The sequence below is a fragment of the Plectropomus leopardus genome, chromosome 24, assembly GCF_008729295.1.
Source record: "Plectropomus leopardus isolate mb chromosome 24, YSFRI_Pleo_2.0, whole genome shotgun sequence".
Classification (NCBI taxonomy): Eukaryota; Metazoa; Chordata; class Actinopteri; order Perciformes; family Serranidae; genus Plectropomus; species Plectropomus leopardus.
This window is the reverse complement of record NC_056486.1, coordinates 6,644,496-6,669,056: the sequence shown is the minus strand read 5'-3', so window position 1 is coordinate 6,669,056 and position 24,561 is coordinate 6,644,496. Positions and strand designations below refer to the sequence as shown.

The following is a 24,561-nucleotide window of genomic DNA, read 5'->3' as shown; positions in this document are numbered from 1 at the left end:
AAACTTTGTCTTTCTTGCATGCCTCTACAGTGAACGAAGAATCCAAAAATGGAGCAAATTCTTAATTAATCAAGGTCATAGGGGTCAGCTTTTAATGACAGCAAAACTATATCGAAATATCAATTTACAAACTCTCGCTCAGCTTGTGCAGAATAATTCAGGTGTCCTTGATCCAAACAGACAGCCCTTTCTGGCAGGAAACTAAAAAGTAAAACTCATCTACGCTGTTTTTTGCTCAGTACTTTAAAAATAGATAGCCCTGTCTGACAAGAAACTGAACTGAAAGTGAAACTTATCTTGGCTCCATTCAAAGCCAGACTCTATAGACAAAAACAATAATTTTATCTCACTGAACATCAGAGCAGCTGGTCTAACGCTGCCCTGATTGACAGTCTGTTTGTGTTGTTATGTGAATTTGATACATCAGAATTAGCCCCTTCGAAGGGATTTTGGCATTTTGAGGCATGTATTGCCACAAATGGAAAAAAAATCACACCTATGTTTTATAATTGCCTGAATGTCAGAATTGTTTTTTTCACATTAGAATGAGCTATTCATATCTACATACAAAGTAGGTCTTCCCCCATGGAGTCTGCCATACTGTCTCTACAGCAGCCCAGAATGGACAAACCAAACATTAGCTCCAGATAGGGCCTCATGTATTCGTGTAAGTCACCATTGTTCTTCTACACGCTTGGCAAATCGGAGAAGTTTCAGTTGGTTGCAATCTGCAACCTCACCACCTGACGCCACTAAATCACAATGATACACAAATACAGACCGGCGGCAAGGTGAAATTACTGTTATTGTCAATGGAGTTTGGTTAGAAGAAAGTTCCCCATCTGAAAGGGTTGTCTGAAGGAAGTACAAAGGAAGCATATGACTGAAAAAAATAACTGGATTATAATGCATGAGTTGTGTGAGAGTTTGTAAAAGAATGTTAATAAACTTTGCTGTTCTTAAATGAGGACCCCATAGGACTTTATTTCATCAAGAAATTGCTCTGCTTTCAGATTCTTCATTCACCCTTGAGGCGTGTTAGATAAACAAAGTTTTCTTCACAAATTCAACGTAATACAGGGTGAGAAACTGATATACAAATGGTTATTTCAGGGGTGAAGTATTCCGTCAAGCTCAAAAAGCCACAAATCTGCAAAAAAGTACTTTTACCAGTCATGTATTTTTGAAGTTTCCCACTGAGCTTTTAATAGGTCTCAGTGACCCAGAGGTCAAGCAACTCACTCATCAAATAAATTGCCAGGTACAGTCTCAAAGTACAAACAACTCCAGAATTGCTGTCCCAGGTTGTTTTTCTCCATTGGCAGTGATAGGTTGTTTTACAGTGGACCTACTCTGACAGTCTGCTCTGTTATTGAGCTGGAAATAGTGTTTTGGTACAATTGCCCGAGCTAAGAACATCGAACTAAAATTGAGAGGGCACTATGAATGGATCATAGGGGAGCCATCAAGACAGTAAAACTGCTGAGGAGCTGAGCACATAACTTGAATTGTTGGCTATTATTAAATGTCCACTCTTGAGTCAGGAAACCAAAGGAAAAAAGCTTCCTTTCGAGCCTTAATGTGTGTGTGCATGGACACCTGCAGTGCACAGGCATATACACACAAACACTGCTCGTCTGACATGCATTTTGTAATTCAAATCTGACTCATTACATATTTTCATGGAGCAAAATGCTTAAGAAGTGTCAGAAACAGAGCTAACCCTCTACATTAAAATTGACACCTACAATGGGCTAAATGGGCAATTTGTCATTTCCTGGCGCAGAGCTGCAGCACTCATCCCTCCACTTGGGTAATTTGGGACACACCGACACGGGCACACGCACGCACACACATGCCAGCAAATCAACTATGACCAGTAAATTGCCTCCATCTGCTCCTACAGTATATTTAGTGTGAGGTTTGTGAGTCAGTTCAGCTCCACTCCCTCCTTTTCCAGACTCTACCTTTGACTTTGTGACTCCTTCCACGGATGCAGTGGACAGACATGTGAATCAGTGCTAATGATTGGCTATACTCGACACTCTAATGGATTCGCAGTTTGGAGTGGAAGTTCCGCAACACATCTCAAGAGTGCCTTGGACTGAGGCGGGGCACTTAAAAAAAAATAATGGACCCCAAAAAATGTCATTAAAACTCACCAAAGTCAAGCAGCTTGGAGACGCCTGGGAGAGAATGCAGACGAAAATTGCACACACACAAAGCGCACGCCAATCATTTCTCCAGAGAGTCCAAAGCATACAAATATGTTGCAATGTCAGGAGGGTAGCATGTGCCTTGTGGCGAGACAAACAAGCAGGCGCTTTGAATGTTATTACTGTCAAAGGAAAACCTCCCATCATCAGACTGTCAACCAAAAACAGCCTTGTTTTCAGCTGATGACAGTGCAGTTATGTGGTTTTCTTTTTTTTTTTTCCAAGGGAAGTTTCATAACCCCATGTGGTCAACCACTTTACCCAATCTGTTGAGTGACCTATAACCCTTTAAACAAGAGAAAAGTGATGTCCAGTGATGTCCTGTAACACATCACAGTAGGGGTGCAAATCACGATAAGATAATTTTGCCCACAATAAGAATATTGTACCACAACACAGCAATTCTGCAATTTATTGCATGACAAACATCTATGAGTTTTCACCATATCCATGTAATTTAAGAGCAAAAACTACCCCTAAGAAGGCCAGAATCAATTATTATGTATACATTTACAAGTTATCCATAATGAAATGAGGTGGCTATGCATGTTTGTTGCATTTTGTGTACTTTATTTTCACAAGTAGTCTCTGACAATTTATTTTATCCCATCTGTGTTATTAAAGACAAAAAGGATCCAGCCTTATGACTTGAAAAGTGACGATACTTTGATTTGTTTTCCACTGTTGTCCAACTAAGCTCTATCTGCCATTTCCTTCCTGACGTTTTTTTTTTTTTACTACAAGTTAGTTAACTTATCTTCACTTAAACCTCATTTACATGATAAGTGCCACCATGAGGACCCAGGACTTGGTGACTCTGGTCAGTCAAATTAGCAGGAGAATCTGATACGTATCACAATGTGTTGTTCAAAATAATGACAGTGTCAATTATTGCAATTTTGCAATACTATTTACATTGCAAGACAATCATCTACAATGTCTGTGTAACTGAAAAGAGAATAACCCCCCAAAAAAGTCCAAAATGAGGAACTATGTATTGATTCACTGCATGACATTCCCTACAACAAGACGAAAACCAGTGCATTGCATATTGTATAGTCTTCATGAAATTTTTTTGTCCCATCTGTGTTGTAAAAGCCAATGTGGGCCCTGTTTTTGGACTTCAAAAATGATGGTTACCTCTCTGATTTGTTTCCCTGGGCGCTGTCCATCATTTCCCCCCCTGTGAGTTTCTTCTTCGCTGCATGTTAGTTAACATGTTAGTTAACATGTTAGTTAATTTTAGCTTCTTCTGGACATTGCAAGCAAACTTTCTCTGTTGCCATTAGGGCATCATTATGTTGTTCTTGCTTGTAAGAAATCTTCGAAATCTTTTACTCCCTTTGCGATTCATTTTTTAAATTCTCTGTAATTTTTTTAAATTAATTTAATCATTTTTATTTATTTTAATGATGATAAAACGTTTTATTTCTAGATTCCTTCATTGAACTGAACTCCTCAGCATTTCTTTATTTTTACTTATTACTCATCTATTTATCTGTCTTATAATATATGTGCTAGGTAAAAACAAATTGACCCTGACAGGACCAATAAAGTTGTCTGAATCTGAATCTCAATAAGCGTCTCTCCTAGGAGTCATGAAGTATTGACTCTGGTCAAATTAGTAGGTGAATCCATTCAGAGCGCCTTCATGTACCAATCAAACTACTGATATCTGGGGCCAGTGTATGGGTAAAATATTGCAGTATTGAGATGTATTTCTGTATCAATATTTTGTCCCATCGCTGCATCAGAGCATGATTGGGTTTTGTCCTCAATTCTACAAGTTGCGGTTTTGCTCTCTTTAACACCAAACATGGTGCTTAAAGCTTGTGGTCCAGATCCCTTAAAAAGGGGAAAACTAGACTTAAATCACAAATAATTCTCCCAAAAAATGAATTCAGCTCTAATGAGCAAGTTTGATGAAGTCATGGTTATTTGGTTTGATTAGGTGGGAATCAGGATGACTGTTAAGTGGAAATGCTGACTCATTCAGCTTTAACACCCACCACTTTCAGAATTGGGGAGTTTGAGCAAGATTAGGCTGGAGGTCCATTGTTGTTTCCACAAAAGACAATGTCAACTTTCACAGTGTAATTATTACTTTCAGTCAGTTCCTGGCAATATTTTGTATACGTTTTGAGTGACTTCTTTTTTCACAGTTTTGCTTTTGTTTAACTTTTGTACTATTATGATATATTTATGAATTCATTTGCCAAATATTGAGCAGCGAATGTTTCAAAACACTGCAATTAAATGCTTCATTTGTCCACTTAATGCCATTTAGGCTGAGACTTTTTTTTGTCCTGAAATAAGCTTTGCAGGCAGAACTTCCACATCCTGACTTCCTGTCCCTCACCGTAAACCTCAGAGGATTTGGTTTGGACCATGACACGATGAAATTATAGGTTTTGAGCTGTTTCAGGGACACAGTTGGAGCGTCCAGCCCCACTATCCATCGCCACTATTCATCCGACTGGGAGTTATCTTCGTTATCGTCACAATCCCTGCTGCTTGGCTTGGTGTATAGGGGTATATATAAGAGCTGTCAGCATAAATGCGTTCATCACAATGCGATTAAGGTCTAAATTTAACAGGCAATGCTAGCTTCTCAGTAACAGTTAGGCTAAATTTTGGCAACGGGAAAACCATATTGTCATTTCACAGAAGTCCCTTGACCTCTGACCTCAAGATATCTGAATGAAAATGGGTTTAATGGATATCCATGAGTCTCGTCTTTATAGACATGCCCACTTTATAATAGTCCCATACAGTTTTCTTTCATTTGATTCCTAATCAAGACAATCTGGTGATTTGGTAGTTGCTTTACCTTGTCAATATGGACTCTGTAAGTATTTTAAATGCAAAGTAAAAGATTGAAAACATTATTAAAAAAATGCTATCAATCACGACTAACTATAGAAATTCTGCAATAATTGCAAATTAAAAAATGTACACAGAACCAAACGATGGTGGCATCATGCAACTCCAATGTGTGATTATACACTTGCATTGTGGCATCCCACGATCAAAAGAGGTATGTTGGGAGTGATGTTTACCACACGAAAATACGCCTGTAGCGTGACATAAATATGTAATATTAAATATATGTTGGGAGCGCTTTCCAAACACTGATAATAGTCGGGTTTTCATTACAGATTTGTACAAAACTTGAGCAATGTGAACAAAAAATGTGAACAAAATACAATTGCGAGATGACTGCCTTTCTGTTGAGTGATTTTATGCAACTTTGTCTCTTAACATTTGAAGAAGGATATCGATGGATGTTCAAAACATTAGCAGGCTTATTTCTATTGCAGCCACCACACTAGCGACGTAGACGTGTTATGTGAGCGACAATGGAAAGGCAAGCCTCTATCTGCAAACTAAACTTGTCCTGGCACATCGACATAAGTCGATGTTATTAGAACCGCTGATTCGCTTTACATAAGACATTACTGGTAGACCTCCCAGCTACCCCATGCTCACTCCCTAAAGATATGATTGGACATTTAACACTGGACTGGGAGGCTGGAGTACAGAGAACAGCCAAGGGGGAGGCTTTTCATCTACTATGTTACACAGTATTATGGAGTCAGGGCCATTATTGTGCACTGCAGGTTGTGTCAGGTGTGTAGGTAGCTCAGTTAACCAGGGTCAGCGTGTGTCAGCCAGTGGAAGTGAACCCTTGCATCAAAGAATGGTGCACAGGGCAGCAGACACACTGCCCTGTGGGACTATTACCATTCCATTAGAGATCATTTTGCCCTCCTTCCAGACATGCCACAGCCACTAATGGAGACAAACCCCAAGCCCTCTGGGTCTTCTCGTCAAAGGATTTAAACAAAAACCACCAACGGCAGTGCAGTGCTGACAGCACAACACTGATGTAACTGAGCACGGGCACGGCATTACAATGACTTCTGGGTGAAAGGGTGTAAAAAAAAAGAGAAATTGGAAATAAAGAGATGAGAAAATAAACAATGAAGTCAGACAAGGCATCCCATCGTGTGTCTGCATGTCAATGAATGTCACCTTTTTTTTTTTTTTTTACCAGACATGCCTTGCTGTGTTATCTTGTCTTTTCTTCAAAAGAGCAACAGCAGGCAGCAGGTTATTGCGGTTCTTTCGGCTGGGCACACAACTGGGAGTACTCAGAAGTGTGAAACAAAGATGATTTCCAACCTGCTGTGGCATCAAAGTTCATATCTAAGAAATGTCTGTGCGGATCTATGAGTTGCATTACATTACATAACATTGGAGTGTTTTTTTGTTTTCAAAAAGGAATGCTGTTGCTTTGGTGTTTCACCCCCCCACACACCCAAAAAAGGGGGGTAAAGATGAAAGAAAAAAAGCAAAACTTTATTTCACAAGCAGACTGAAGAGCTAGCTCGCCTCGCACATCCACAACTGCAGCATTTTCTGGGGTAGAAAAGCAGCGTTTGAAGCTGGGAGATATGTTTTAATCATTTGGCGCCTTAATGATGACACTGAATTCATTATTAATGGGCCCCATCCCTCTACTCTCCCTCTTCCTCATAACAGTCCGGAGCGAGAGTGGGTATTAGCATTAGCCGCTTTGGCTCTATTTGATCTTTCTGTAATTACACCACTTTTTGGAGATCACACCACAAGCTTTATGTTAAATAAAGAGGCTTTGGAAGTAGGATTTTTTTCTACACAAATTCCACACACAATTATTATGGTTCCTTTTTCTCTCTGAATCTTTTGTACAGGGAGTTTTTTTCCTAGACCTGACAGGGAAATATATATAAATATGGCCAGATCCGTCTTAAGTGCCGATTTGAGTCGAATGTGAGGTGGAAAAAAGTTGAAAATGGAGGCGAGCATGGATGCATAAAAAGGCAACATCACTCAGCTGTCTTCATGTGAGCTGCAGTGCTGTAGGATTCTCCTTTTAGGTGTGTGCCCTTTTTTCAAATAAGCAGAGGGTATAATATCTTTGATGTGCTGGATCTTTATACTCTCCACTGAGGGGATTTACAGTACAGATCAAATACAGCCTTTATGACACTTCTGAAACTAACACTTGAGAAAAAAGTAGCCGAGAAATAAACTTTTTTTCTGATTCCCATAAAATGTACTTGAGACAATGGGTGTAGCTAAATAAAACCACATTGGATTGTCTATTTAAGTAACTATATGCCTTGACACAACAGCTTTTTTTATTCCCGCCCATCATATGCAAATCTCCTTAAACACATAGAAAAATCTCCATTTATTTTATTTAGCTGAGCACAGTGTCTGTGAAAATGAGAAGCTGCTCTAAATGCTCGTGAGCTGCTAAATCAATAGTCATGCTCTAAAATGAAGATGCGCATGGGGTTAATTATAATGAAGTCTATTAATCAATTCATCTCAGCAGCAACTGCTGTTGGTAATTTGGCCTAAATGCATTCAAAATACTCGCAGAAAATGCTGCAATTAGCGAGACAGCAGCAGTAAATTATTAGCTTTAAATTAGGGGATGTTTGGGTCGCTGCCAGGTTGTGAAACCACGGCAGTGTCGCTACAGTCCCAGTGAGCATTAAGGAAAGCAAAACAGGTGAGAGAGGCAGAGAGGTTATAGGAGGGGAGAAAGGGATGGCAGAGATTGTGCTTTGCTTTCTGTACACGAGCGAGGGGGGCATTGCTGCCAGATGGGAAGTTGGAGTCAGAGCTCTCTTTGGGGCACACTGAGCCATTTGGCGACCATCCAAATGGGCAATTTCACAGGGTGGAAAAAAAAATTAACAAAAAAACCTCACAAACAAAGCAAAAGTTAGGCAAAGAAAGAAGGGGAAAACCATTTCATACATGCATCTCATCAGCTCGAAGTCTTATGGTGGATATTATCACCTCTGCTGCACGGTATGGGGTAATTAGCACTGCAGTGTCTAGCGAGCCATGTTATATGTATGCACACAGTTCATGTGTTGTGTATAGGTTATTAAGGCTTACAAGAAGCTGTGGGTGCTTCACAGGGGGGAGGCCAAACAAGTCGATACCAGGGGAGTTTCTTGAACACAGATTACTCTATATCCCTGCTACTATACTAGACTGTGCAGCTGTATGCATACCGACTCCCCAGCCAAATTGAATTCCATGCTTTCTGTGAACTCCTACTGTGTGGTGAATCCACTGAGGGATAAAGCAGCAGTGAAGCTGTTGTTTAATGTATTGTGTGCAGCGAGGAATGCTGAATATGTTCTCACTCGGGCACGTACATCCCCTCCAGATATGGTGGTAGGCTGCAAAATTAATTACAAATAAGTACTTTTCATCACACAATGAATCTAAGCAAATGTGCACAGTAGCTTCCTTATCATTGTTGGGCAGGGAGAATAATCTGCCAGGCTAATTTTGAGCTTATTTAAAAGGGAGAATTCACAACCAGGCAGAGGAGTGGAGGGAATCGAGAGGAGCTGCACTGATCCATATGCATGGTTGGATCTGGCTTAATTGCAGCGTCGGGGTGCACTGGGATCAGATGATATGGGCGAAAGCCCGTCCCGAGGATGTGCTGAAACCGGAGATGTGTGGCCAGACAGACAGGGGACCGGTGGAGTCACAGCACAGAAGCAGAGGATCAACACAGTATTCAAAAGTTTCAGGAAAATACGGCAAATTCTGAGATGTAGATTATGCATTGTGGACATAAATAATGCAAGGACTACCTTTCTGCACCCAGAAAGGAATTTCTGAAGATACCTCACTTATATTCTCCACTGTGTCTTTCCAGTTTCATAAAGAAAAACATCTGTATCTGTTCACAGGATGTATTGTACGTTGACTGGACTTCAGCCAGTTGGTTACTCTTTATCTGAGGTACGCTAGAAATAATGTCTTGTGGTTGTACGCCTCTGCCAACCAGTCCAGACTCATATGAAGCCATGCCTGTAGACAATGCTTCAAATATGTATGTTGCTGCAAAGAAGCAAATAAAATTCTGAAATCTGGATGCATCGCACACATCTTCAACCTGGCAGCACATACGAACTATACAATCTACACAGCTTCAGGATAAGGGTCAAAAATGTCACCAGTCTTTGACCAAATGTCCCCTTGAGAAAATTCCCTCAAGGCATTCTTGAGATGTAGTGTCATAAGAATGAGATGGATGTAAAGCCACAGTGATCTTGATCTGTGACCACCAAATTCACATAAGTTTATCTTTGATTCCAGGTGGACGTGGAGCCAGATTTGAAGAAATTTCCTACAAGAATTCCTAAGGCATTATTCTTCTAAGAATGAGACAGACACAAGGCCTCAGTGGCCTTTAACGGAACAACTAAATCTAATCAGTTCATGCTTGACTCTAAGTGGATGTTTGTGCAAAATTTAAGGAAATTATCACTAGCAATTTTGCTAGTGATAATGTTGCATTCACAAGAATCAGAACAAGAAGCCACAGTGACCTTGACCTTTGACCACCGGAATCAAATCAGTTTTTCCTTGAGTCCAAGTGGACGTTTGAGCCCTCATGTTCACAAGAATGAACTAGATGGACAAAACATAATGCTACTGGCCACAGCTGTCACCAGTGCAGAAAAAAAACGCACAGAAACTTGTGTCCAATAACTGTTTCATGTGTCATTCCTGGAAGCTTATGAAGGACACTGATCACGCATCACTTTCACCCAAGAAGAAAGCTGTTTTTCATGAAATAAAAGCAAAGAAAAACTAAAACAAGACACAACCAAGCCAATAAGGCCACCACATACTTTGTTTTTGACACTTTCAGTCGAAGTTATTTCTAGTATAGTGTCAGTCTTTGGTTTGCAGAAAACAGCATTCGTTAGAGCAGTTAGAGAAATGACAGAGAAAGTCATGAGCCACCCATAGTAGAAGGGAAAAAACAGAAAAGAAAACCATGAGGCATCTATCATGACTCAGACAGGGATAAAGGTCCACTTAGGCCTCCCTCTCTTTGTAAGGGTGGTCAAAATGGAAGGCACCCTCCTGCTTTATCAGCTTAAGGTGTCAGCATGCCCTTAAAACTCTCAGGAGTCCTTTATCACCGTGTTCAGACTCCATAAAACGCTGCTTATTACACTAAATCTGTCATGCGCTTTAATATGGATCACAGTTTGATCCCTCACCATCAATCACAAAAACACTACGCCAAAGTCAATGGCATAAGAGCCCAGGATGAATCTCTGCTGTCCGACTTTCTCAAAAACAGACGTTTTTTTCTCGCCATTGCGTGGACGCCTGAGTTTTATCATGCTTGATTTTAGTCCACAAAAAGTTAAAAAGGGTGGTCAAGGACTGAGAGACACATGACTTCTGTTTTACACTCAAATTAATTTGGTTCCTCTGTGAAACATTTGAGACAGAATTGCCTGCAGGAGGAACGCAGGATGGATGTAGGATAAATTGCAATGCCCACAGGAGAGCAGTGTAAAGCGGGCAGATCGATGCCAGAGAAGAAGCCTCAGGCAAAATACAACAAAAGGGGGATGCAGCAGAGGCATCCTGGTGGCTTGGCAGTTTAGGGTGCATACCACGTGGTTAGTCAACGGTGGGACTCAGCCCAGTTTGCTACCCTTTCCTCATCACATGCTCTGGCACTCAACATCAAAACTAATCATAAAGGTGCTACATCTTTTAACATTTTTAAATAATCATAGGCTAACAAATTACATCCGACATCTCGGTAAGGACAAATTGTCAGGAGGACTGGCAGCTTATCGCACATTTGTTCTTTGGCTGTAGTTTAGAGGACATACTGTACATGCTGGATGTAATTTTTTCCATTGGCCATTGTAAGATGCGCTAAGAGATTTAGCTCCATTCGTGCTGGAAGAACAGCACTTTTTTTGTTTGTTTTTCCTGCCATGAATAAATCCAGCAAATCCGACAAGATGACAGAAGGAAATGCCATGTGGAGACTTGAAAAGGCACTTTGTCCTTCTTGGTCTTGTCTACAAGTAGTTGACAAACCTATGTGGTAAGTTTCCAAATGAGAAAAATGATGGGATATGGCAAGAAGACTGAGACAACTGCAAGTCCGATACCTTTTTCCTTTCTGCAAAACATTCAGTACATCCCCTGAGGTGACGACACCACCATCTTTTCTTGGAACACTTTCCTGACCTCCTGCTATATCACAGTCTCTCTCTGTTTACTGTCTTCCCTGGCACTCCAGACAGTATGGCCTCAAATAGAGCAAAAAAATGCTGTAAAAGAAAAAAAGAGTGACCCTGACAGAGCTTCTCCTCAGATTGTATCTGACAGTTGTCCCTCAGCCAGAGTTTCTCCTACGACGGCTTGTGTTTTTCTCTCGGAGCGATGGTAATGCCACCGCCAAAATGGGGACAAAAAACGGAAACATCTGACTCCTGAAAACCTTTTAGCAGCTCAAACTGTGAGAATTAGATGTATGATTTATACAGCTAATGAGGAAATTGGCTGTTTGGAGGCAGCAGTGAGAGGAGGTATGATTCAGCAAGGAAGGCGGCGAAGCAGGTACTTTAAACGTTGAATTTACAGTAACAGAAACTAGCGTTTGCTGCTTTTATTCTTACTGGACTTGGAAGGTCACTTCACCACGGGGTAACACCAAAATGGCAAAGATTAACTGATGCTGAGGTCAGAACTCAAAGGTCTGATACCAAGATAGCATTAACGCAGACAAAAGCTACCCTTTACGAATGTAATCCACTTATGCCCTCTGACATGACAACAACAAAAAGAGCAGCTGATAAATAAAACATAATGCAACCACTTCCAAAAACTAACTCTGTAAAAGACGCCTCTCTTTCACTGTGTAAACAAAAATGTAATTAATGAGAAAACAGGACTTTTCACAGACATTTGATCCTTCTATATAGCAACACAGAAGATTAATTTGCTGGGGTGGCAGATACGTTCCTTCAAAAGTTGAGTTCCAATTTTGTGACTTAATTAAAAAGGCTCTATTAAAGCTGTATGTGGGTGTAAAAACAAGTCAAACACAAGCATTTTTGTGCAGGAATAGCAATATGTTTTGCAGGGTGCTACAAATGGATTCCTAATATATAAAAAGTTGCCATAAATTATCTACTATGGGAGTTTTGATGCATCAAAAAACTCTTTTATTCTAATTTATCTGCTTAATTTACCTGCTAAGAGGAAGTGAAAGGAAAAAAGTGCAAGCTTTACAGTGTCACATTGTAATGCAGCATTAGATATGCCAGCACTCGTGCATTCATTCTTACCTGTGAGGTTTCGCAGGCCCAGCTGCCTCAGGCCGTAGTACCCGTCCTGCCTGTAGTTGAGGAAGATGGCCAGAGAGTAGCGTCCCTCATACAGTTTGGTCCCTCGGATGATCCGCAGGTTCTCCAGCGGCAGTTGGTCGAACTGGTTAAGAGCCACCAACACATAGCCGGTCACTTCTCTGATTGACTGCATGGAGAAAAAGAAAAGAGAGGAGTGAATTTAATATGCAGCATGACGCTCAAATTCAATGGTTACAGGTTTCAATCATGGACTGTATGAATAACAGATGTAGCTTTTGTGACGTCAACCTGCCGTTTCAAGTATGGCAAGTGACCATGGATGAGAGTTTGTTTTTATGGAGTAGTGTGGGGTGGATCTGACTCACAGACTGTAGCCAAATCTAGCAGACAGCCTGTTTCTCAAGTGGCCTTGCCCTTAAACTTGCATAACTTTGGGCCTTAATAAAATGTATATGGGTTATGGAGTTATGAAAAAAAAATAAATCACCCCTTTACATGAATATTAAACTTGACTGACTTGCTGATTTTTGTACCAGGCTCTCAACATGTATTTCTGGTGTAAAGTTGGCCATTTTAAAATGGGTATCTATTGAAAAGAACTATTTTGGAGTCAGCGTAAAGTGGCCATTAGATGAACTGCAGTGTTTTGACTCTTCTGCATTTCCTTCATTTTTTAGCCTCAGAGGTTGCTACTCAATAACAAGTAAAAAAGAGGACTCTGTTTCGTAAGATGTTTTAAAATCTGAAATGCATATTATGTGCTGCACAAATAGTATGACTACATTGACTCTAACGTTCAGTGTTCCGTGCCAATGTGAAAAAATAATGTACCCTACATACCGCATTTAACATTTGCCTTTTTATTGATCTCTATAAAAATATATCTGCAAATGTATGCATAATGTGTAGGCATGCAGAACAAGATTTGGGTATTGGAAACATTCTGCTTTCTGTTTGTTGTCCATTTGTAGTTCAATGAGTACTGACCAATCACAGATGAGTGGCAGGGATAAAGGCCAAAAGAGGTGGAAAGCAATGGATGAAATGCAATTTCAGAACTCTCTAGCTATTGAGTTACAAAAGTTTGCATTTTATCAACTTTGTTTTGTTATTCTGCATTCATTTGCAGATATCCATAGATCAGCAGAAAGACAGGTGCACAGAAAAGAAGGTCTTAACAAGGATATCTGCTGTCTGCACCAGAACCTCCAAAATATTGGCTATCAGACTTATAGCACATAGATTCCGTGATTATCTTTTTATAAACGCAACCAAAGTCTTTTGATTTCCTTAACCAAGGTTTTGCTGAATTGTCCAATATGGATGTATTTGTCTGGTGATGTGTGGGGAAGAGAAAACAAAACCAAAATCCTAGAACTCTTTGTAGAAAATGATTGTCAAATTACTTACTGATCTACTGGATTTAAGGTCAACTTTAATTTCATTTCTTCTTAAACCATGTTTAAGAAAAATGACAAAATAAATCTACCTTCTACCCTTCTAAAGAGTGCTTGAGGTTGAACCAAAGTGACCACACTACTCACTGCCACCTCCAACCCTGATATTTTAACCCCAGGGTGCCTTTTTTTAACGTCTGCCTCATGAAATGCGCTTAAAGGAATACTTCAACCCCAAATAACCAAAAATTAAGCTTTCTTCACAAATTCAACATAACAGGGGGTGAGTCATTGATACATAAATGGTCATTTGGGGGTGAAGTATTCCTTTAAGGCGGTAATGCATTCCTCTCAGTCTCTGTGCACAGAGCATGTTATTTGCATTTTGAAATGTCAAGCTAATGAAAGATTTGGACATACAGTCCAAAGTGATTAAAATGTCAGCTCAATTACAGCCTGATTACACTTCTCCTCTGATTACAGTCTCTCAGCATTTCTGTAAGGCTTGAGAGGCCAAGACAGAACAAAATTTGACATTTGTAGAGCAAATAATTTTAAAATTTAAATAGGGTATATTTGTTACTGTATTTGATTTTATATCCTGTATGTTTTTAGTATCATATGGGAACTCTCAGTCAGGTGCGATTAAATTCCTAAGAGACCTAAAACTAAAAGAAGAAAAAGAATTTGGCGTCGGTTCAAGCCGATCGGCCTTGGCTGAATGCCTGACTCAGACACACATAATATGCGGAAATAGAGAGCTCCAGTGTGCAGAGTGCCCTGCAGAAGAACATGGCAGACCTCAACTATCTGCCTCATCGTGCATCAATTGACCTTCTCAAAAGTCACTAAAAAAACAGGATGATTACCTCTGTGTTATGCTCTTGATGAGGCAAATTAATTCAACCGCAAAGTCAGGCTGAAGGATGGTGCGAAGGCAAGCACTTTGAGTTTTTCAAATACTTTTTTTATTCCAATTCTTCAAAAGAGTGTTTGCCCTCATCTTGGGGTCATCGTTGAAAAAAGTAAGAACAAACTAGAGAGTTAAGGGTCAATGATACACAGTTCTGTGTTATCACATCAACAGATGAGTGTAGTGCTTTGTATTAGCAGTGTGGCGATATGAAACGTGTTTTGATACATGGGTTATGATTCAGTTTATCTTGATATGTTGTGATACTGCAAGCAAGGCGATACATTAAGATTTTTTAAAATCTATATTCAGGAAAACTGTCTTTGCTAGCAGATTGCTCTTCATGAGTCTGCCTGTTTCGTAGGCCTGTTTTCTTTGTGTTAATGCTAAAAATTAGGGATGTCAGTTTTTCGGTTAATTTGCCGATACCTAACACTCATTAACTGGTAACTTACCAGTAAATATTTCGGGGAAAAAATGTCGTTCAAGTGCTATTCATAAAAAGTCGTGAAATTTTATTATGATGTAAATTTCTCACCGCTATATTTTTCTGACATATTTGGTAATAGAGGCAGCTTCATTTTGACTCTCAAACCCCCTTTAGCATTGTTAACCATGTTAGCACCACAAACCCAGCTGACACAGCTAACAGAGCCAATGGTGTATAATGCAATATGTAGAATTTTCATACTTTGCACTCAAATGTCAAGAATTATACCTGAATTAACCAATGACACTCCTAAATACACCTATAAATATTGCTTTTAAACTGAAAAAAGTGGTTTGGGGGTTTATTTAGTTTTTAAATAGAACACAAAATGCTTGAATGCCACAAATTGTTGCAAGTAAACCTTATAAATAAAAAAAAAGTCCCTATATTGTTTTTGAGAATATGATACAGTGTTAAAACAAAATTCCACAATACTTAAGCATATCAATATTTTACTACATCCGTACAAAGTGGCTCTACAGAAGAAAGCTGAGAAAGAACTACTTTTAGCTGACAGCCCTATCAATCAATTTAGCAGCTCGATCTTCACATACAGCATCATTGCACCATAGCTTGATGCGTGTACAGTGTGTGTTCCTACTGAAACACAACTTATTCCCTTGTGGCTACAACTCCATCTCCATTTCTGTGGCCATGCAATATTCATCTGAGTCACTCAAACAGCAGCCGGAGCTTACTTATACACACACAGAAACTTGGGAACACACATACAACAGCTGTTAAATGCCACACTTACACATTTTACCGACCACCGCTGACAAGCCTAATTAGAACTCTACATTTAAAAGTGGGGGGAGGAAAAAAAGGGAAACAGAGCTGCTTACAAGGTTCAACGCTGGCTTGTACAACGGAGGCTTCGTTTGCAGCAGTTGGCAGACACAGATTTTATTCCTGTGGCTTTTTTTGTTCTCTTCTGGGAATCGTTTCCTCTTTGTCTCCAAGTTTTGGTGGTAGACAAAGTGTCAACAGCTGCTTGTTGTCACATGGGTACTAGAGGCGTCACATAGTGGGTGTAAAAACATGCAGAGATTCAAATAATTTCCCAAAAAGCTCCCAGCTTACCCTGAAGAGGTGCAAGGACCAACTGGTAGGGGTCACGAGTGCAGCAACAAGGATATGATCTCGCCATGTTCCAGTTAGATGGAGTAAGAGGTACCTAACGTTTTGTTTGTCCTTACTGTGGTTGCTAAGGTCTTTTGTGCAACAGTTAAACAAAATTTAAGCAATTCCTTAAGCATGAGACCAAGATAAGAAGAAAAAGTTAGTCTTTAAGTAACCATTTTAAATAAACCTTTAAGTATGTTTTTTGCAACTGACTGTATTTCAAGGAAACCTTAACTAGGACTTTAAGGAAAATTTTAAGGTGATTTGGCAATCAGTCTATGTTGATTTGATGCTCAAAGCAGCAACTCTGTTATGCCTTCAAACTCTCGATGATCATTCAATAATAACGTCTAATTTAAGCGCATTTTTATATATAGCAACAAGGGAATGAGTTCTGAAGCAATGGCCAGCTAAAGAGACATCCTAATGACCAGCGACAGCCCAGATGATTGGTTAGAAAGGAGGGAGGGGATGAGTAATGTGAGGTTTGATTGGCTGCTGACCCCTGGGAACGCTAGTGGAGACTGACAGGACACAGTGTGTGGAGTGCCTGCATTTCAGGATAATAGCAGGTAACCGAGATCCGCTTCTATATCGAGCGCTCGGCAAACACGCGCACCTGCCAAGTTGGCTTATTGTAACACTAACACAATGGGAAGGAAACAGACAGTGGAGGTGCTTATTAGCGAGATTACAATGTGTCAATCACCTGGAGAGTGAAAGAACAACATAATAAAAGAGCAGTGGAATCCATTTCAGGGAAGCTTTGATTAGCATACTTATTGCAAAAAGGATTTCTATTGTGCAGTACTTCACTGCCTGTCAAAAAAAAACCCTTAGTGAAATCATTTTCTGTCAAATATGTTTTGTAAGTTAAAAAAATAATGTTTGTTAGAGAGTTTGAGAGTTGTGCAACTTTATGCAACTCCATGCAACTAGATGCAACTCGTGACTCTGGCTCTAAAATCAGTGCAAAGAAAAGGATTTCTTCTCCAGGCGCCATGGTTGGAAGTTGTGCCGTTTTGTCACATTGACCCAGCCGTGACCCTCGTGTTTACAGCTGTGGGACTCGTGAGCTCGCCCTGGCTATCACTATCTCCGTGGTAACCCTCAGGTGCCTCCCAGGGGCGCTGTGACTGGGGCAGCGGGAAGGCTGCTCCGCCACCCGACCCAGCTGTAGGCATGCACTCGGCTGCTGGCAGACTCCACAGTGCTTCCACTGTGCCCTCTTCTCCCTGCCAGCCTCCGGGACCCGCTGGCGAAAACCAAAGAAAAACTGTTTCCCTGTTGCTTAGCAACCGCAGGAAAGCCTTCCAGCGGGAGTGCGGGAGAGCAAAGAGGGAGAGAGCAGGCAGAAGAAAGAAAAAAAAACACATTTAGAAAGGATTTTTTTGTTGTAATTTACCTAATTAAATTAAAGGATTACTCTGCCCTTTCTCAGTAATTTTCTTCCGCTTTGACACTATTTAATTTCCTCCGGTTGCCATAAATTATATTTTCACGAACGCTTTCTAGATCAATATTTATCTGCATTCCTCTGTGCTGTAGGAGGAGAGGAAGCAAGGAGGAGGGAGGTCCGGAGGGAAGTAAACACAAGCACCTGCATTTTTCCCCTCCTGCTGCATCAACTGCGCTCAGTTTCAGAATCACAAACACACAAGCTGAAGGACTTGGAGAAGCTGCCCACCGCTGCCTCGTGGGTGATGTGCTCAGACTTAACAAGGCGGATGGTGTTCTTCCTTCTCTTGTATTTTCTCAAAAAATACACACTTAACAAGGTGAGTGGGAGGGCTAATTTGTAGCAACAAGGTGCATGAACTCTCTATTGCTCACACACACACACATCCCTTTCCTTCATCCTCCTTGAAAAATGACCCTTAGCTTGTGACATTTGAGCTGAAAAAGTGGCTCAAAAAAATCTTTACACAGCCTGGCACAAGTCCAGGTCATTATTTTAGATACCGTTTCAACTGAATCTTTTGATTTCAGCTTGACTCTGATGGATCTGTTTTTTTCTGAGAGCCACAAAGGTTTGGAGCAGAAATTCACTCACTCACATTTACACAATCTCAACACAAGCCTCAGATATTCCAATAACCCCAGCCTACGCAAGGAAAAAAAAACACCGCCAGGAGGCACAGACAAGACTTAATCGACGTAGGTCAACTTCCCATGATGCATTGCAAGTTTAACATTTCCTCTAGCGCTTTTCTCCATCAATCCCAGGCAATTAGTGGCCTAGCGTGTGAATGTTCAGTGAAATAGAATCCTATGCGGTCCCGACAGGCTTGTTTCCTCTCTTCCTTTCGCTTTACCTCTGGGCGAAATGCGTGAATTTCACATGTTGGTAAATTGCTCTTTGCATCTCCAGGATGCATTGCATTGAGGCCAAGGCAGGGGAGCCAAAAGTGCTTTATCTTCTTCACACAACATAATCATGATAGAAGGTGCCTGTGCTGTCTTGGAAACAGAAACTGCTTGATATGAGTTGCCGTGCTCAGGCACCTGTAACCCCTCCAGAGACGTGGAAATGTTTGCAGTGTCTCACAGTATAGAGTATCTGGAAGGCGGAATAATTGTGTTCAAGCCAGTTTGAAATTAACAAAGTGCTGTCTTGCAAAGTAAACAGTTTAATCAGTTAATGAATCGAAACCTGTGCTCACAGTTGACTGTTTGGTGTCATGATTCAGCAACAGTTGAGTAAAAAGAGAGAGGCGAATACTAAAGCTGGATTAAAGATGAAGCAAAGTGACTCGGAACCACCAATTAAAGCTCAAATATGCCTTAACAGACACTTATGTAAGCCAATTTACCAAACTGCTTGGTGTTTTTAGGCTATTAGCCTGTATGTCTACTATAATTTTTCATTTAACTTACTTTGCAGATATTCAAGAAACCTTGCCAACACAGCCAATAGATTTGCACACAAATTTCTCCAGTCTCCTAGGAATCGCCTTTGGGCTGTATCCTAGATTTAGAGGGAAAGTGCTGCATTAGAGAATTTGAGAGGAAGAATAAAGAGTGGTTTGAATTTAATATATCATTGCTCCACATTCTCCATCTGGATACGTGTATGACATGTATTATAAGACTGAATTATTCCTTTCATGTCACCGACATGAGTAGAAAAAGATCATGGTATTGGATGCATTTATAAATATTATCAGTCTTCTTCCTACAAAAAAAACCTGTCTTCCCAAACATGAAAATAAACAAAAATTCAAACAAAATTTGTAACAAATCAGTTGAATGTGCTACGATTTTGCAACTTATACTAAAAATTTATGAGCAGAAATTAACACAATTTCAAGCTCATTAGAGCTTGCCAAAACTTCACAAGTCACAGGTGAATGCATTTAACAATACAACTATAGTAAGACAACCGTTTACACACAGATAGACAGTTGAATAAATGAATGAACAAGTGGGGCAGTGGAAGACTCGCAGCTCCTGTGTTCAGCGAGGTAAAATTATGTTTTTGTCTGAGTCTGTAGAGAGCAAAGATAAGTTTCATCTTAGTACTGCGCACAAAACAAGACAAATGAGATTTGTATTATACTGCAGGATTTGCTTAAGAGTTTGTGGATAGATATTTTGATATTTGATAAGTTTTCTTAACAAATTAAACATAACACCCAGAAACTGTGAAAAAGAAAAAGTGATATACAAATGGGTGAACTAATACAGTACAGTACTTGAGTGGAGATACTCATTTCCTGCAGATAGATTAAAAATTAATTGAAAACCTGGAGAAATAAGTAGAGAACAAATGTAGATTGAATTGGAGGATCTATGTACGTCTCACTATCATAACCTAAATAACTCATTATGTTGGGATTTGTACTTTGCTGTGATCCAACATTATGTTACTGAGGGCTCTATCCAAGTGGGCTTATTTCCACCATGGAGTTAATTCTCTCTTATTTATTTTCTAAAATTTAATCTACTCTGGTCTCTCCCTCTGACAGTGCTGCTTTCATCAGGCTAAGCCGATTTGGATAGACTCTTAAACAACATCAGTGGGGTGAAGCGGCTGGATCTCCGAAAAAGGAGGGAAAAACAAGGCTTTGTTATCTCAAAATAATGAGATATTTAAGTCGTGCTCGTGAGAAAACAACGTTTGATACCTTGAGATAACGATGTAATTCAATTGTTATCTCGGGATAGTGAACATAAGCGCTACAAACTGGGGAAGTTGCTGTGCTGAGATAATGAGATAGTTAGGGCATGATCGTGTTTGATATCTTGAGATAATGACACAATTAAGTTGTAATCTCAACATAGCAAGACTAAAATAGTAGGATGCAAATATTAGATGGCGGGAATAAAAATGTTTGGAGGAAAGCAGCACCAAATGAGAGGGAGGTAAAGAAAGTAGAAGAGGAGTTTAGGGTTAGGGAGTGCAACTTGGTGGAGCATTTGCTGGAAGCGCGCAATGATAAGGGGAAGGGAAGTGGAGCACAGAGGAGATATATTTCAAAGCATAATTAATAGTGCACCTGTTCCTGTCATCTGGATGAGTGAGAGTGTAAATGAGGTAGATGGCATGAGAAGGAGCGATAGGAGGTGGAGGAAGGATTCAGTGAAGGTGGGAGACGGGGAGGAAGGGATGGGGAGTGATAGACGGAGAGAGGGGAAGGCATAGCAAAGTGGAAAGGAGCGGAGGACGGGGCAAAAAGGCATCATACAGGGAAAAAAGTATAATGGCACCATTATAAAATACAAGAGATGGGACACATATTATGGTGATTATGGCTCATTTCCATACATATAGAGCACTCTGCCAGTGAGTCAAGGAGAGTGCAGTGGCGCATGTCAGCGGCAACACTGCAGACTCTCATCGGCTTGATCCGACCGGAGCACCGGCGCAATCTGACTCCTCCACACGGCGGCAAAGTCAATGGGCGGGCAGGGACCTGTTTACCAATTTGCTTCAATGAGCTCTGTAAGAGAAGTATGCACTCCTTCACCTCATGCGACTGTTTGGCTGCTAAGTATGCTGAGAGCACTCGGGTGTGACATTCAAGATTTTAAGAAATCCTGTTTAAAAAAAATCAAGGCCTTTGAGAAGAGGGCCATTGACTTTGAAATAAATGAAAATCCAGCTGCATGAAATGTCACCGTGAAAATGACTGAGTCATTCAGTCCAGGTATTTGTGCAGAGCTTTTTTTTAGATTTGAAACATCTCAAGTTTGTTGATAGTACCCTGAGGTACTCCTGTGAGATGAATCAACAGGGTGAGAAGTGTGCAGGTGGGGGGAGGGTGGGGCTTTTTGCTCACATCAAATGAAAAGCACATCAAATGCGGACGAGCGAGTGTTTTGAACCCACACACCACTTTTCATGTTGGTGGCGCAGAGCGGTTTGAAATCCATTCCCTTTAAGGCTTTTTAGCTTCTCAACTGGCACATTAGGGAAAAAGGAAAGTTAATTTCTCGCTCAATCAAAAGGCTTTAGCTGGAACTTTCAGTGGTGGCTCTCAGTTACCTGAATCGAGTTACACAGCTATTGTGATCAAATACCAGGAAGCCTCACCAATCCCAAATCCATAAAATTAGTGCTCTAAGCAAGCCAACAACCCTCTATCAATCACTTAAAAAAGGTATTGGTAGTATTTTTGTAAAAATTCACATAACTGAACAAATTAGCAAAGAAATAATAATAATGAGTACAAAATAATCAATTATGTGGAACTTTAAGTTTTAGTTTCATTACACGCCATAAAAATCCATGACGATCATAGTAATTTGATGATTATCGGGGAAAAAGAGGTTATTTTTTATGGACAAAATTACAAAACTTTTCCATAACTTTTGGAGGAACTATAATGACTCTTTTTCTTACCAAACTTGCCAGCCATTTTATTTTTTTACACACTAGATTAAGCTGGCTAGGATAAAGGGAGAGACGGAGCCGGGGGAGAAAATAAAGAAATGTTTGTGCTGGTAAAAAAAATTGTTGTCATGCATTGACACATATTAGATTTATGTTACGTCGACAGCTACAAAAAATACATTTTCCGTTAAATTACATAACGTGGAAGTATCCCCTAGAGACAAGGTGTAACCCTGCTAAAGACTAACTGTTACTTTTAGATCTTTGGAATATTTTTTATTTGAATAAATATATGTTTCCTATTTTTCAATCTATTTATACACTTAAACATTTTATTTTTATTTATTTATCTATTTATTTATTGTGTATGTGTGTTTGGTGGAGGAAGTGGTTCTGCAAAAAGGAAGATCCACCACTGAGCCTTATTTTCTTTGATTTTGAACTAACCCTAACCCAGAGAAGATTGTTCAATTCTGATTTTTATTATTTTAAAATAAGCCCATAGCTCTCTCATCTTCAACTATTTTTAATTTTCTGCACTCAGATAGTCAGCAAAGTCAAGGGGAGGCCAAATTTGTTAACTGGTGCAAGAGGTGGGAAATTAACATTCCAAGTGCAATTTCCTTAAGTAATTAAAATTTCAAACCTAATTTAAAAATATTGATTTATACATGCATATACATGTGCAATTAAGTCTTGAAAGAACATGTGTAACAGTTTTTTCCACGTTGGAACCCAATTACTCAAGTTGCCAGTGGAGGTATTGAATAGAGAGTTTTAAGAGTCACACACACTGATGTTTTAGTTTCAATACTGCCAGCTAGTGTTGACAATGACTTTGGGATGACACAGTGGTGTGTGTGTGTGTGTGTGCGCGTGTGTGGCTATCCAGGGGTGAGCCTCCAGCAGCAGCTGTGCTACTGGCTTTCGGCGCTGATATTTATTGTCTCAGACAGCCCGACAATCTCATATAAGCCTATTTCATGAGCAGCGTCCGTGAGGCGTCTGTGTTGTCAAGACACATTTACAGTAAAGACCCTGACTCCCAAATTAAAATTACCAAAGGGGAAAGTTTGCTGCACATTAGCAGGCAGAACTAAAACTGTGACGGTGCAGTACAGTATCTGATCCTTGAGCCGCAGTGAAAACACTGATACATAACTCATGAGGGGAGGCTGTTGTAGCAACCCAGCAACAGTCGCATGGCATATCGCATTATGCTGTAGCCTTTGGGGACCCTACATAATGCAGTTATGTGACAAAGCCAGTGCACGTCAGCCACAGGCTGGCTTCTGCTCGCTTGGCAGTAACTATGGAGGGGAAAAAAAGGGAGAAGCATGTTATCTCCTATAGCACTTAGCTCCTGTATCTCATATTTAAGTCCCTCATTATTCATGGTCATCCCAGCTTAGGACGGAGATTTTGAGAACTGGCAGGATTCCTGAGAGGGGGAGGAAATCTGCTGCATGGGGGGCTCGACAACTCCAGGGAAGAGGGAAAGAAGGGGGAGCCGGTGGCCTCCAAGGCCCAGTGTCAGTTCACTCCTCTGGGGAAGAAAAGGTGCTTAACGGCCCCTCCAAGTGATTGATGATTGGGCCCGGTGCAGAGGTAGGATGCAGCCATCGGTAGACAATGCAGGACTGCACTTGGGTAATCAATTTATGGCAATGGGAAAGAAGACAAAAACACATGAATTCTCCGTGTGGAAGGTTGTGAATTGTTGTGAAAATAGAAGTTAGAGGTAATGATTGTGTTATGAGAGGTCATCGAGGACATAAATCATGTTTGCCTCACAGGGGGCATCACAATCTCAAAAAATGCTACATGCACAATCCTACTAACCATTGTATTCTTCTACACATACAACTGTTCTCTCACAAAACTTACCATAAAACATTCAAACATGACTTAATTTCCTCACATGCACCAAAATGTGGAAAAATATATTCAGGCCAGGTAAGCAGACAGCTGCCGAACTGATTACAACCACGTCAGAATTGATCTGTCTTGTCTCTTTATAAAGTGTGGACATTTATGTGTGTGTGTGTGTGTGTGTGTGTGTGTGTGTGTGTGTGTGTGTATCAGTGAGGGAGGGTATTTTTCAGCCATTTTGCCTCAGTAGAAAATGACGGCAGCAGGATCATCAGCAGTTATGAAGCACACCACGCTTCAGCGCTAAACTACTTCATTACTCTGGAATCAAATTGCCCTAATCGGAGATGGATGTCCTGATTTGTGGCAGGGCGAGGCGTGTGTGTATGCACCTGTGTGTCTGTTCGTGGAGGAGGGCATGTTACAGGTGCATTCATGCATGCACGCAACGTCATGCATGTGGTTTTAGGGGAGGGCTTGGCAATATAA

The 24,561-nt window shown here is 40.4% G+C and overlaps 1 protein-coding gene across 1 annotated transcript in view; it reads right to left on the bottom strand.

The window, feature by feature from the left end:
* Positions 1-24,561, bottom strand: part of LOC121963010 (receptor tyrosine-protein kinase erbB-4-like) — a 306,066-nt gene that overhangs the window by 110,276 nt on the left and 171,229 nt on the right. Inside the window, exon 3 of the mRNA XM_042513368.1 lies at positions 12,419-12,605. Within this exon, the coding sequence (XP_042369302.1) occupies positions 12,419-12,605 (187 nt within the window). The remainder of the gene's footprint in view (positions 1-12,418; positions 12,606-24,561) is intronic.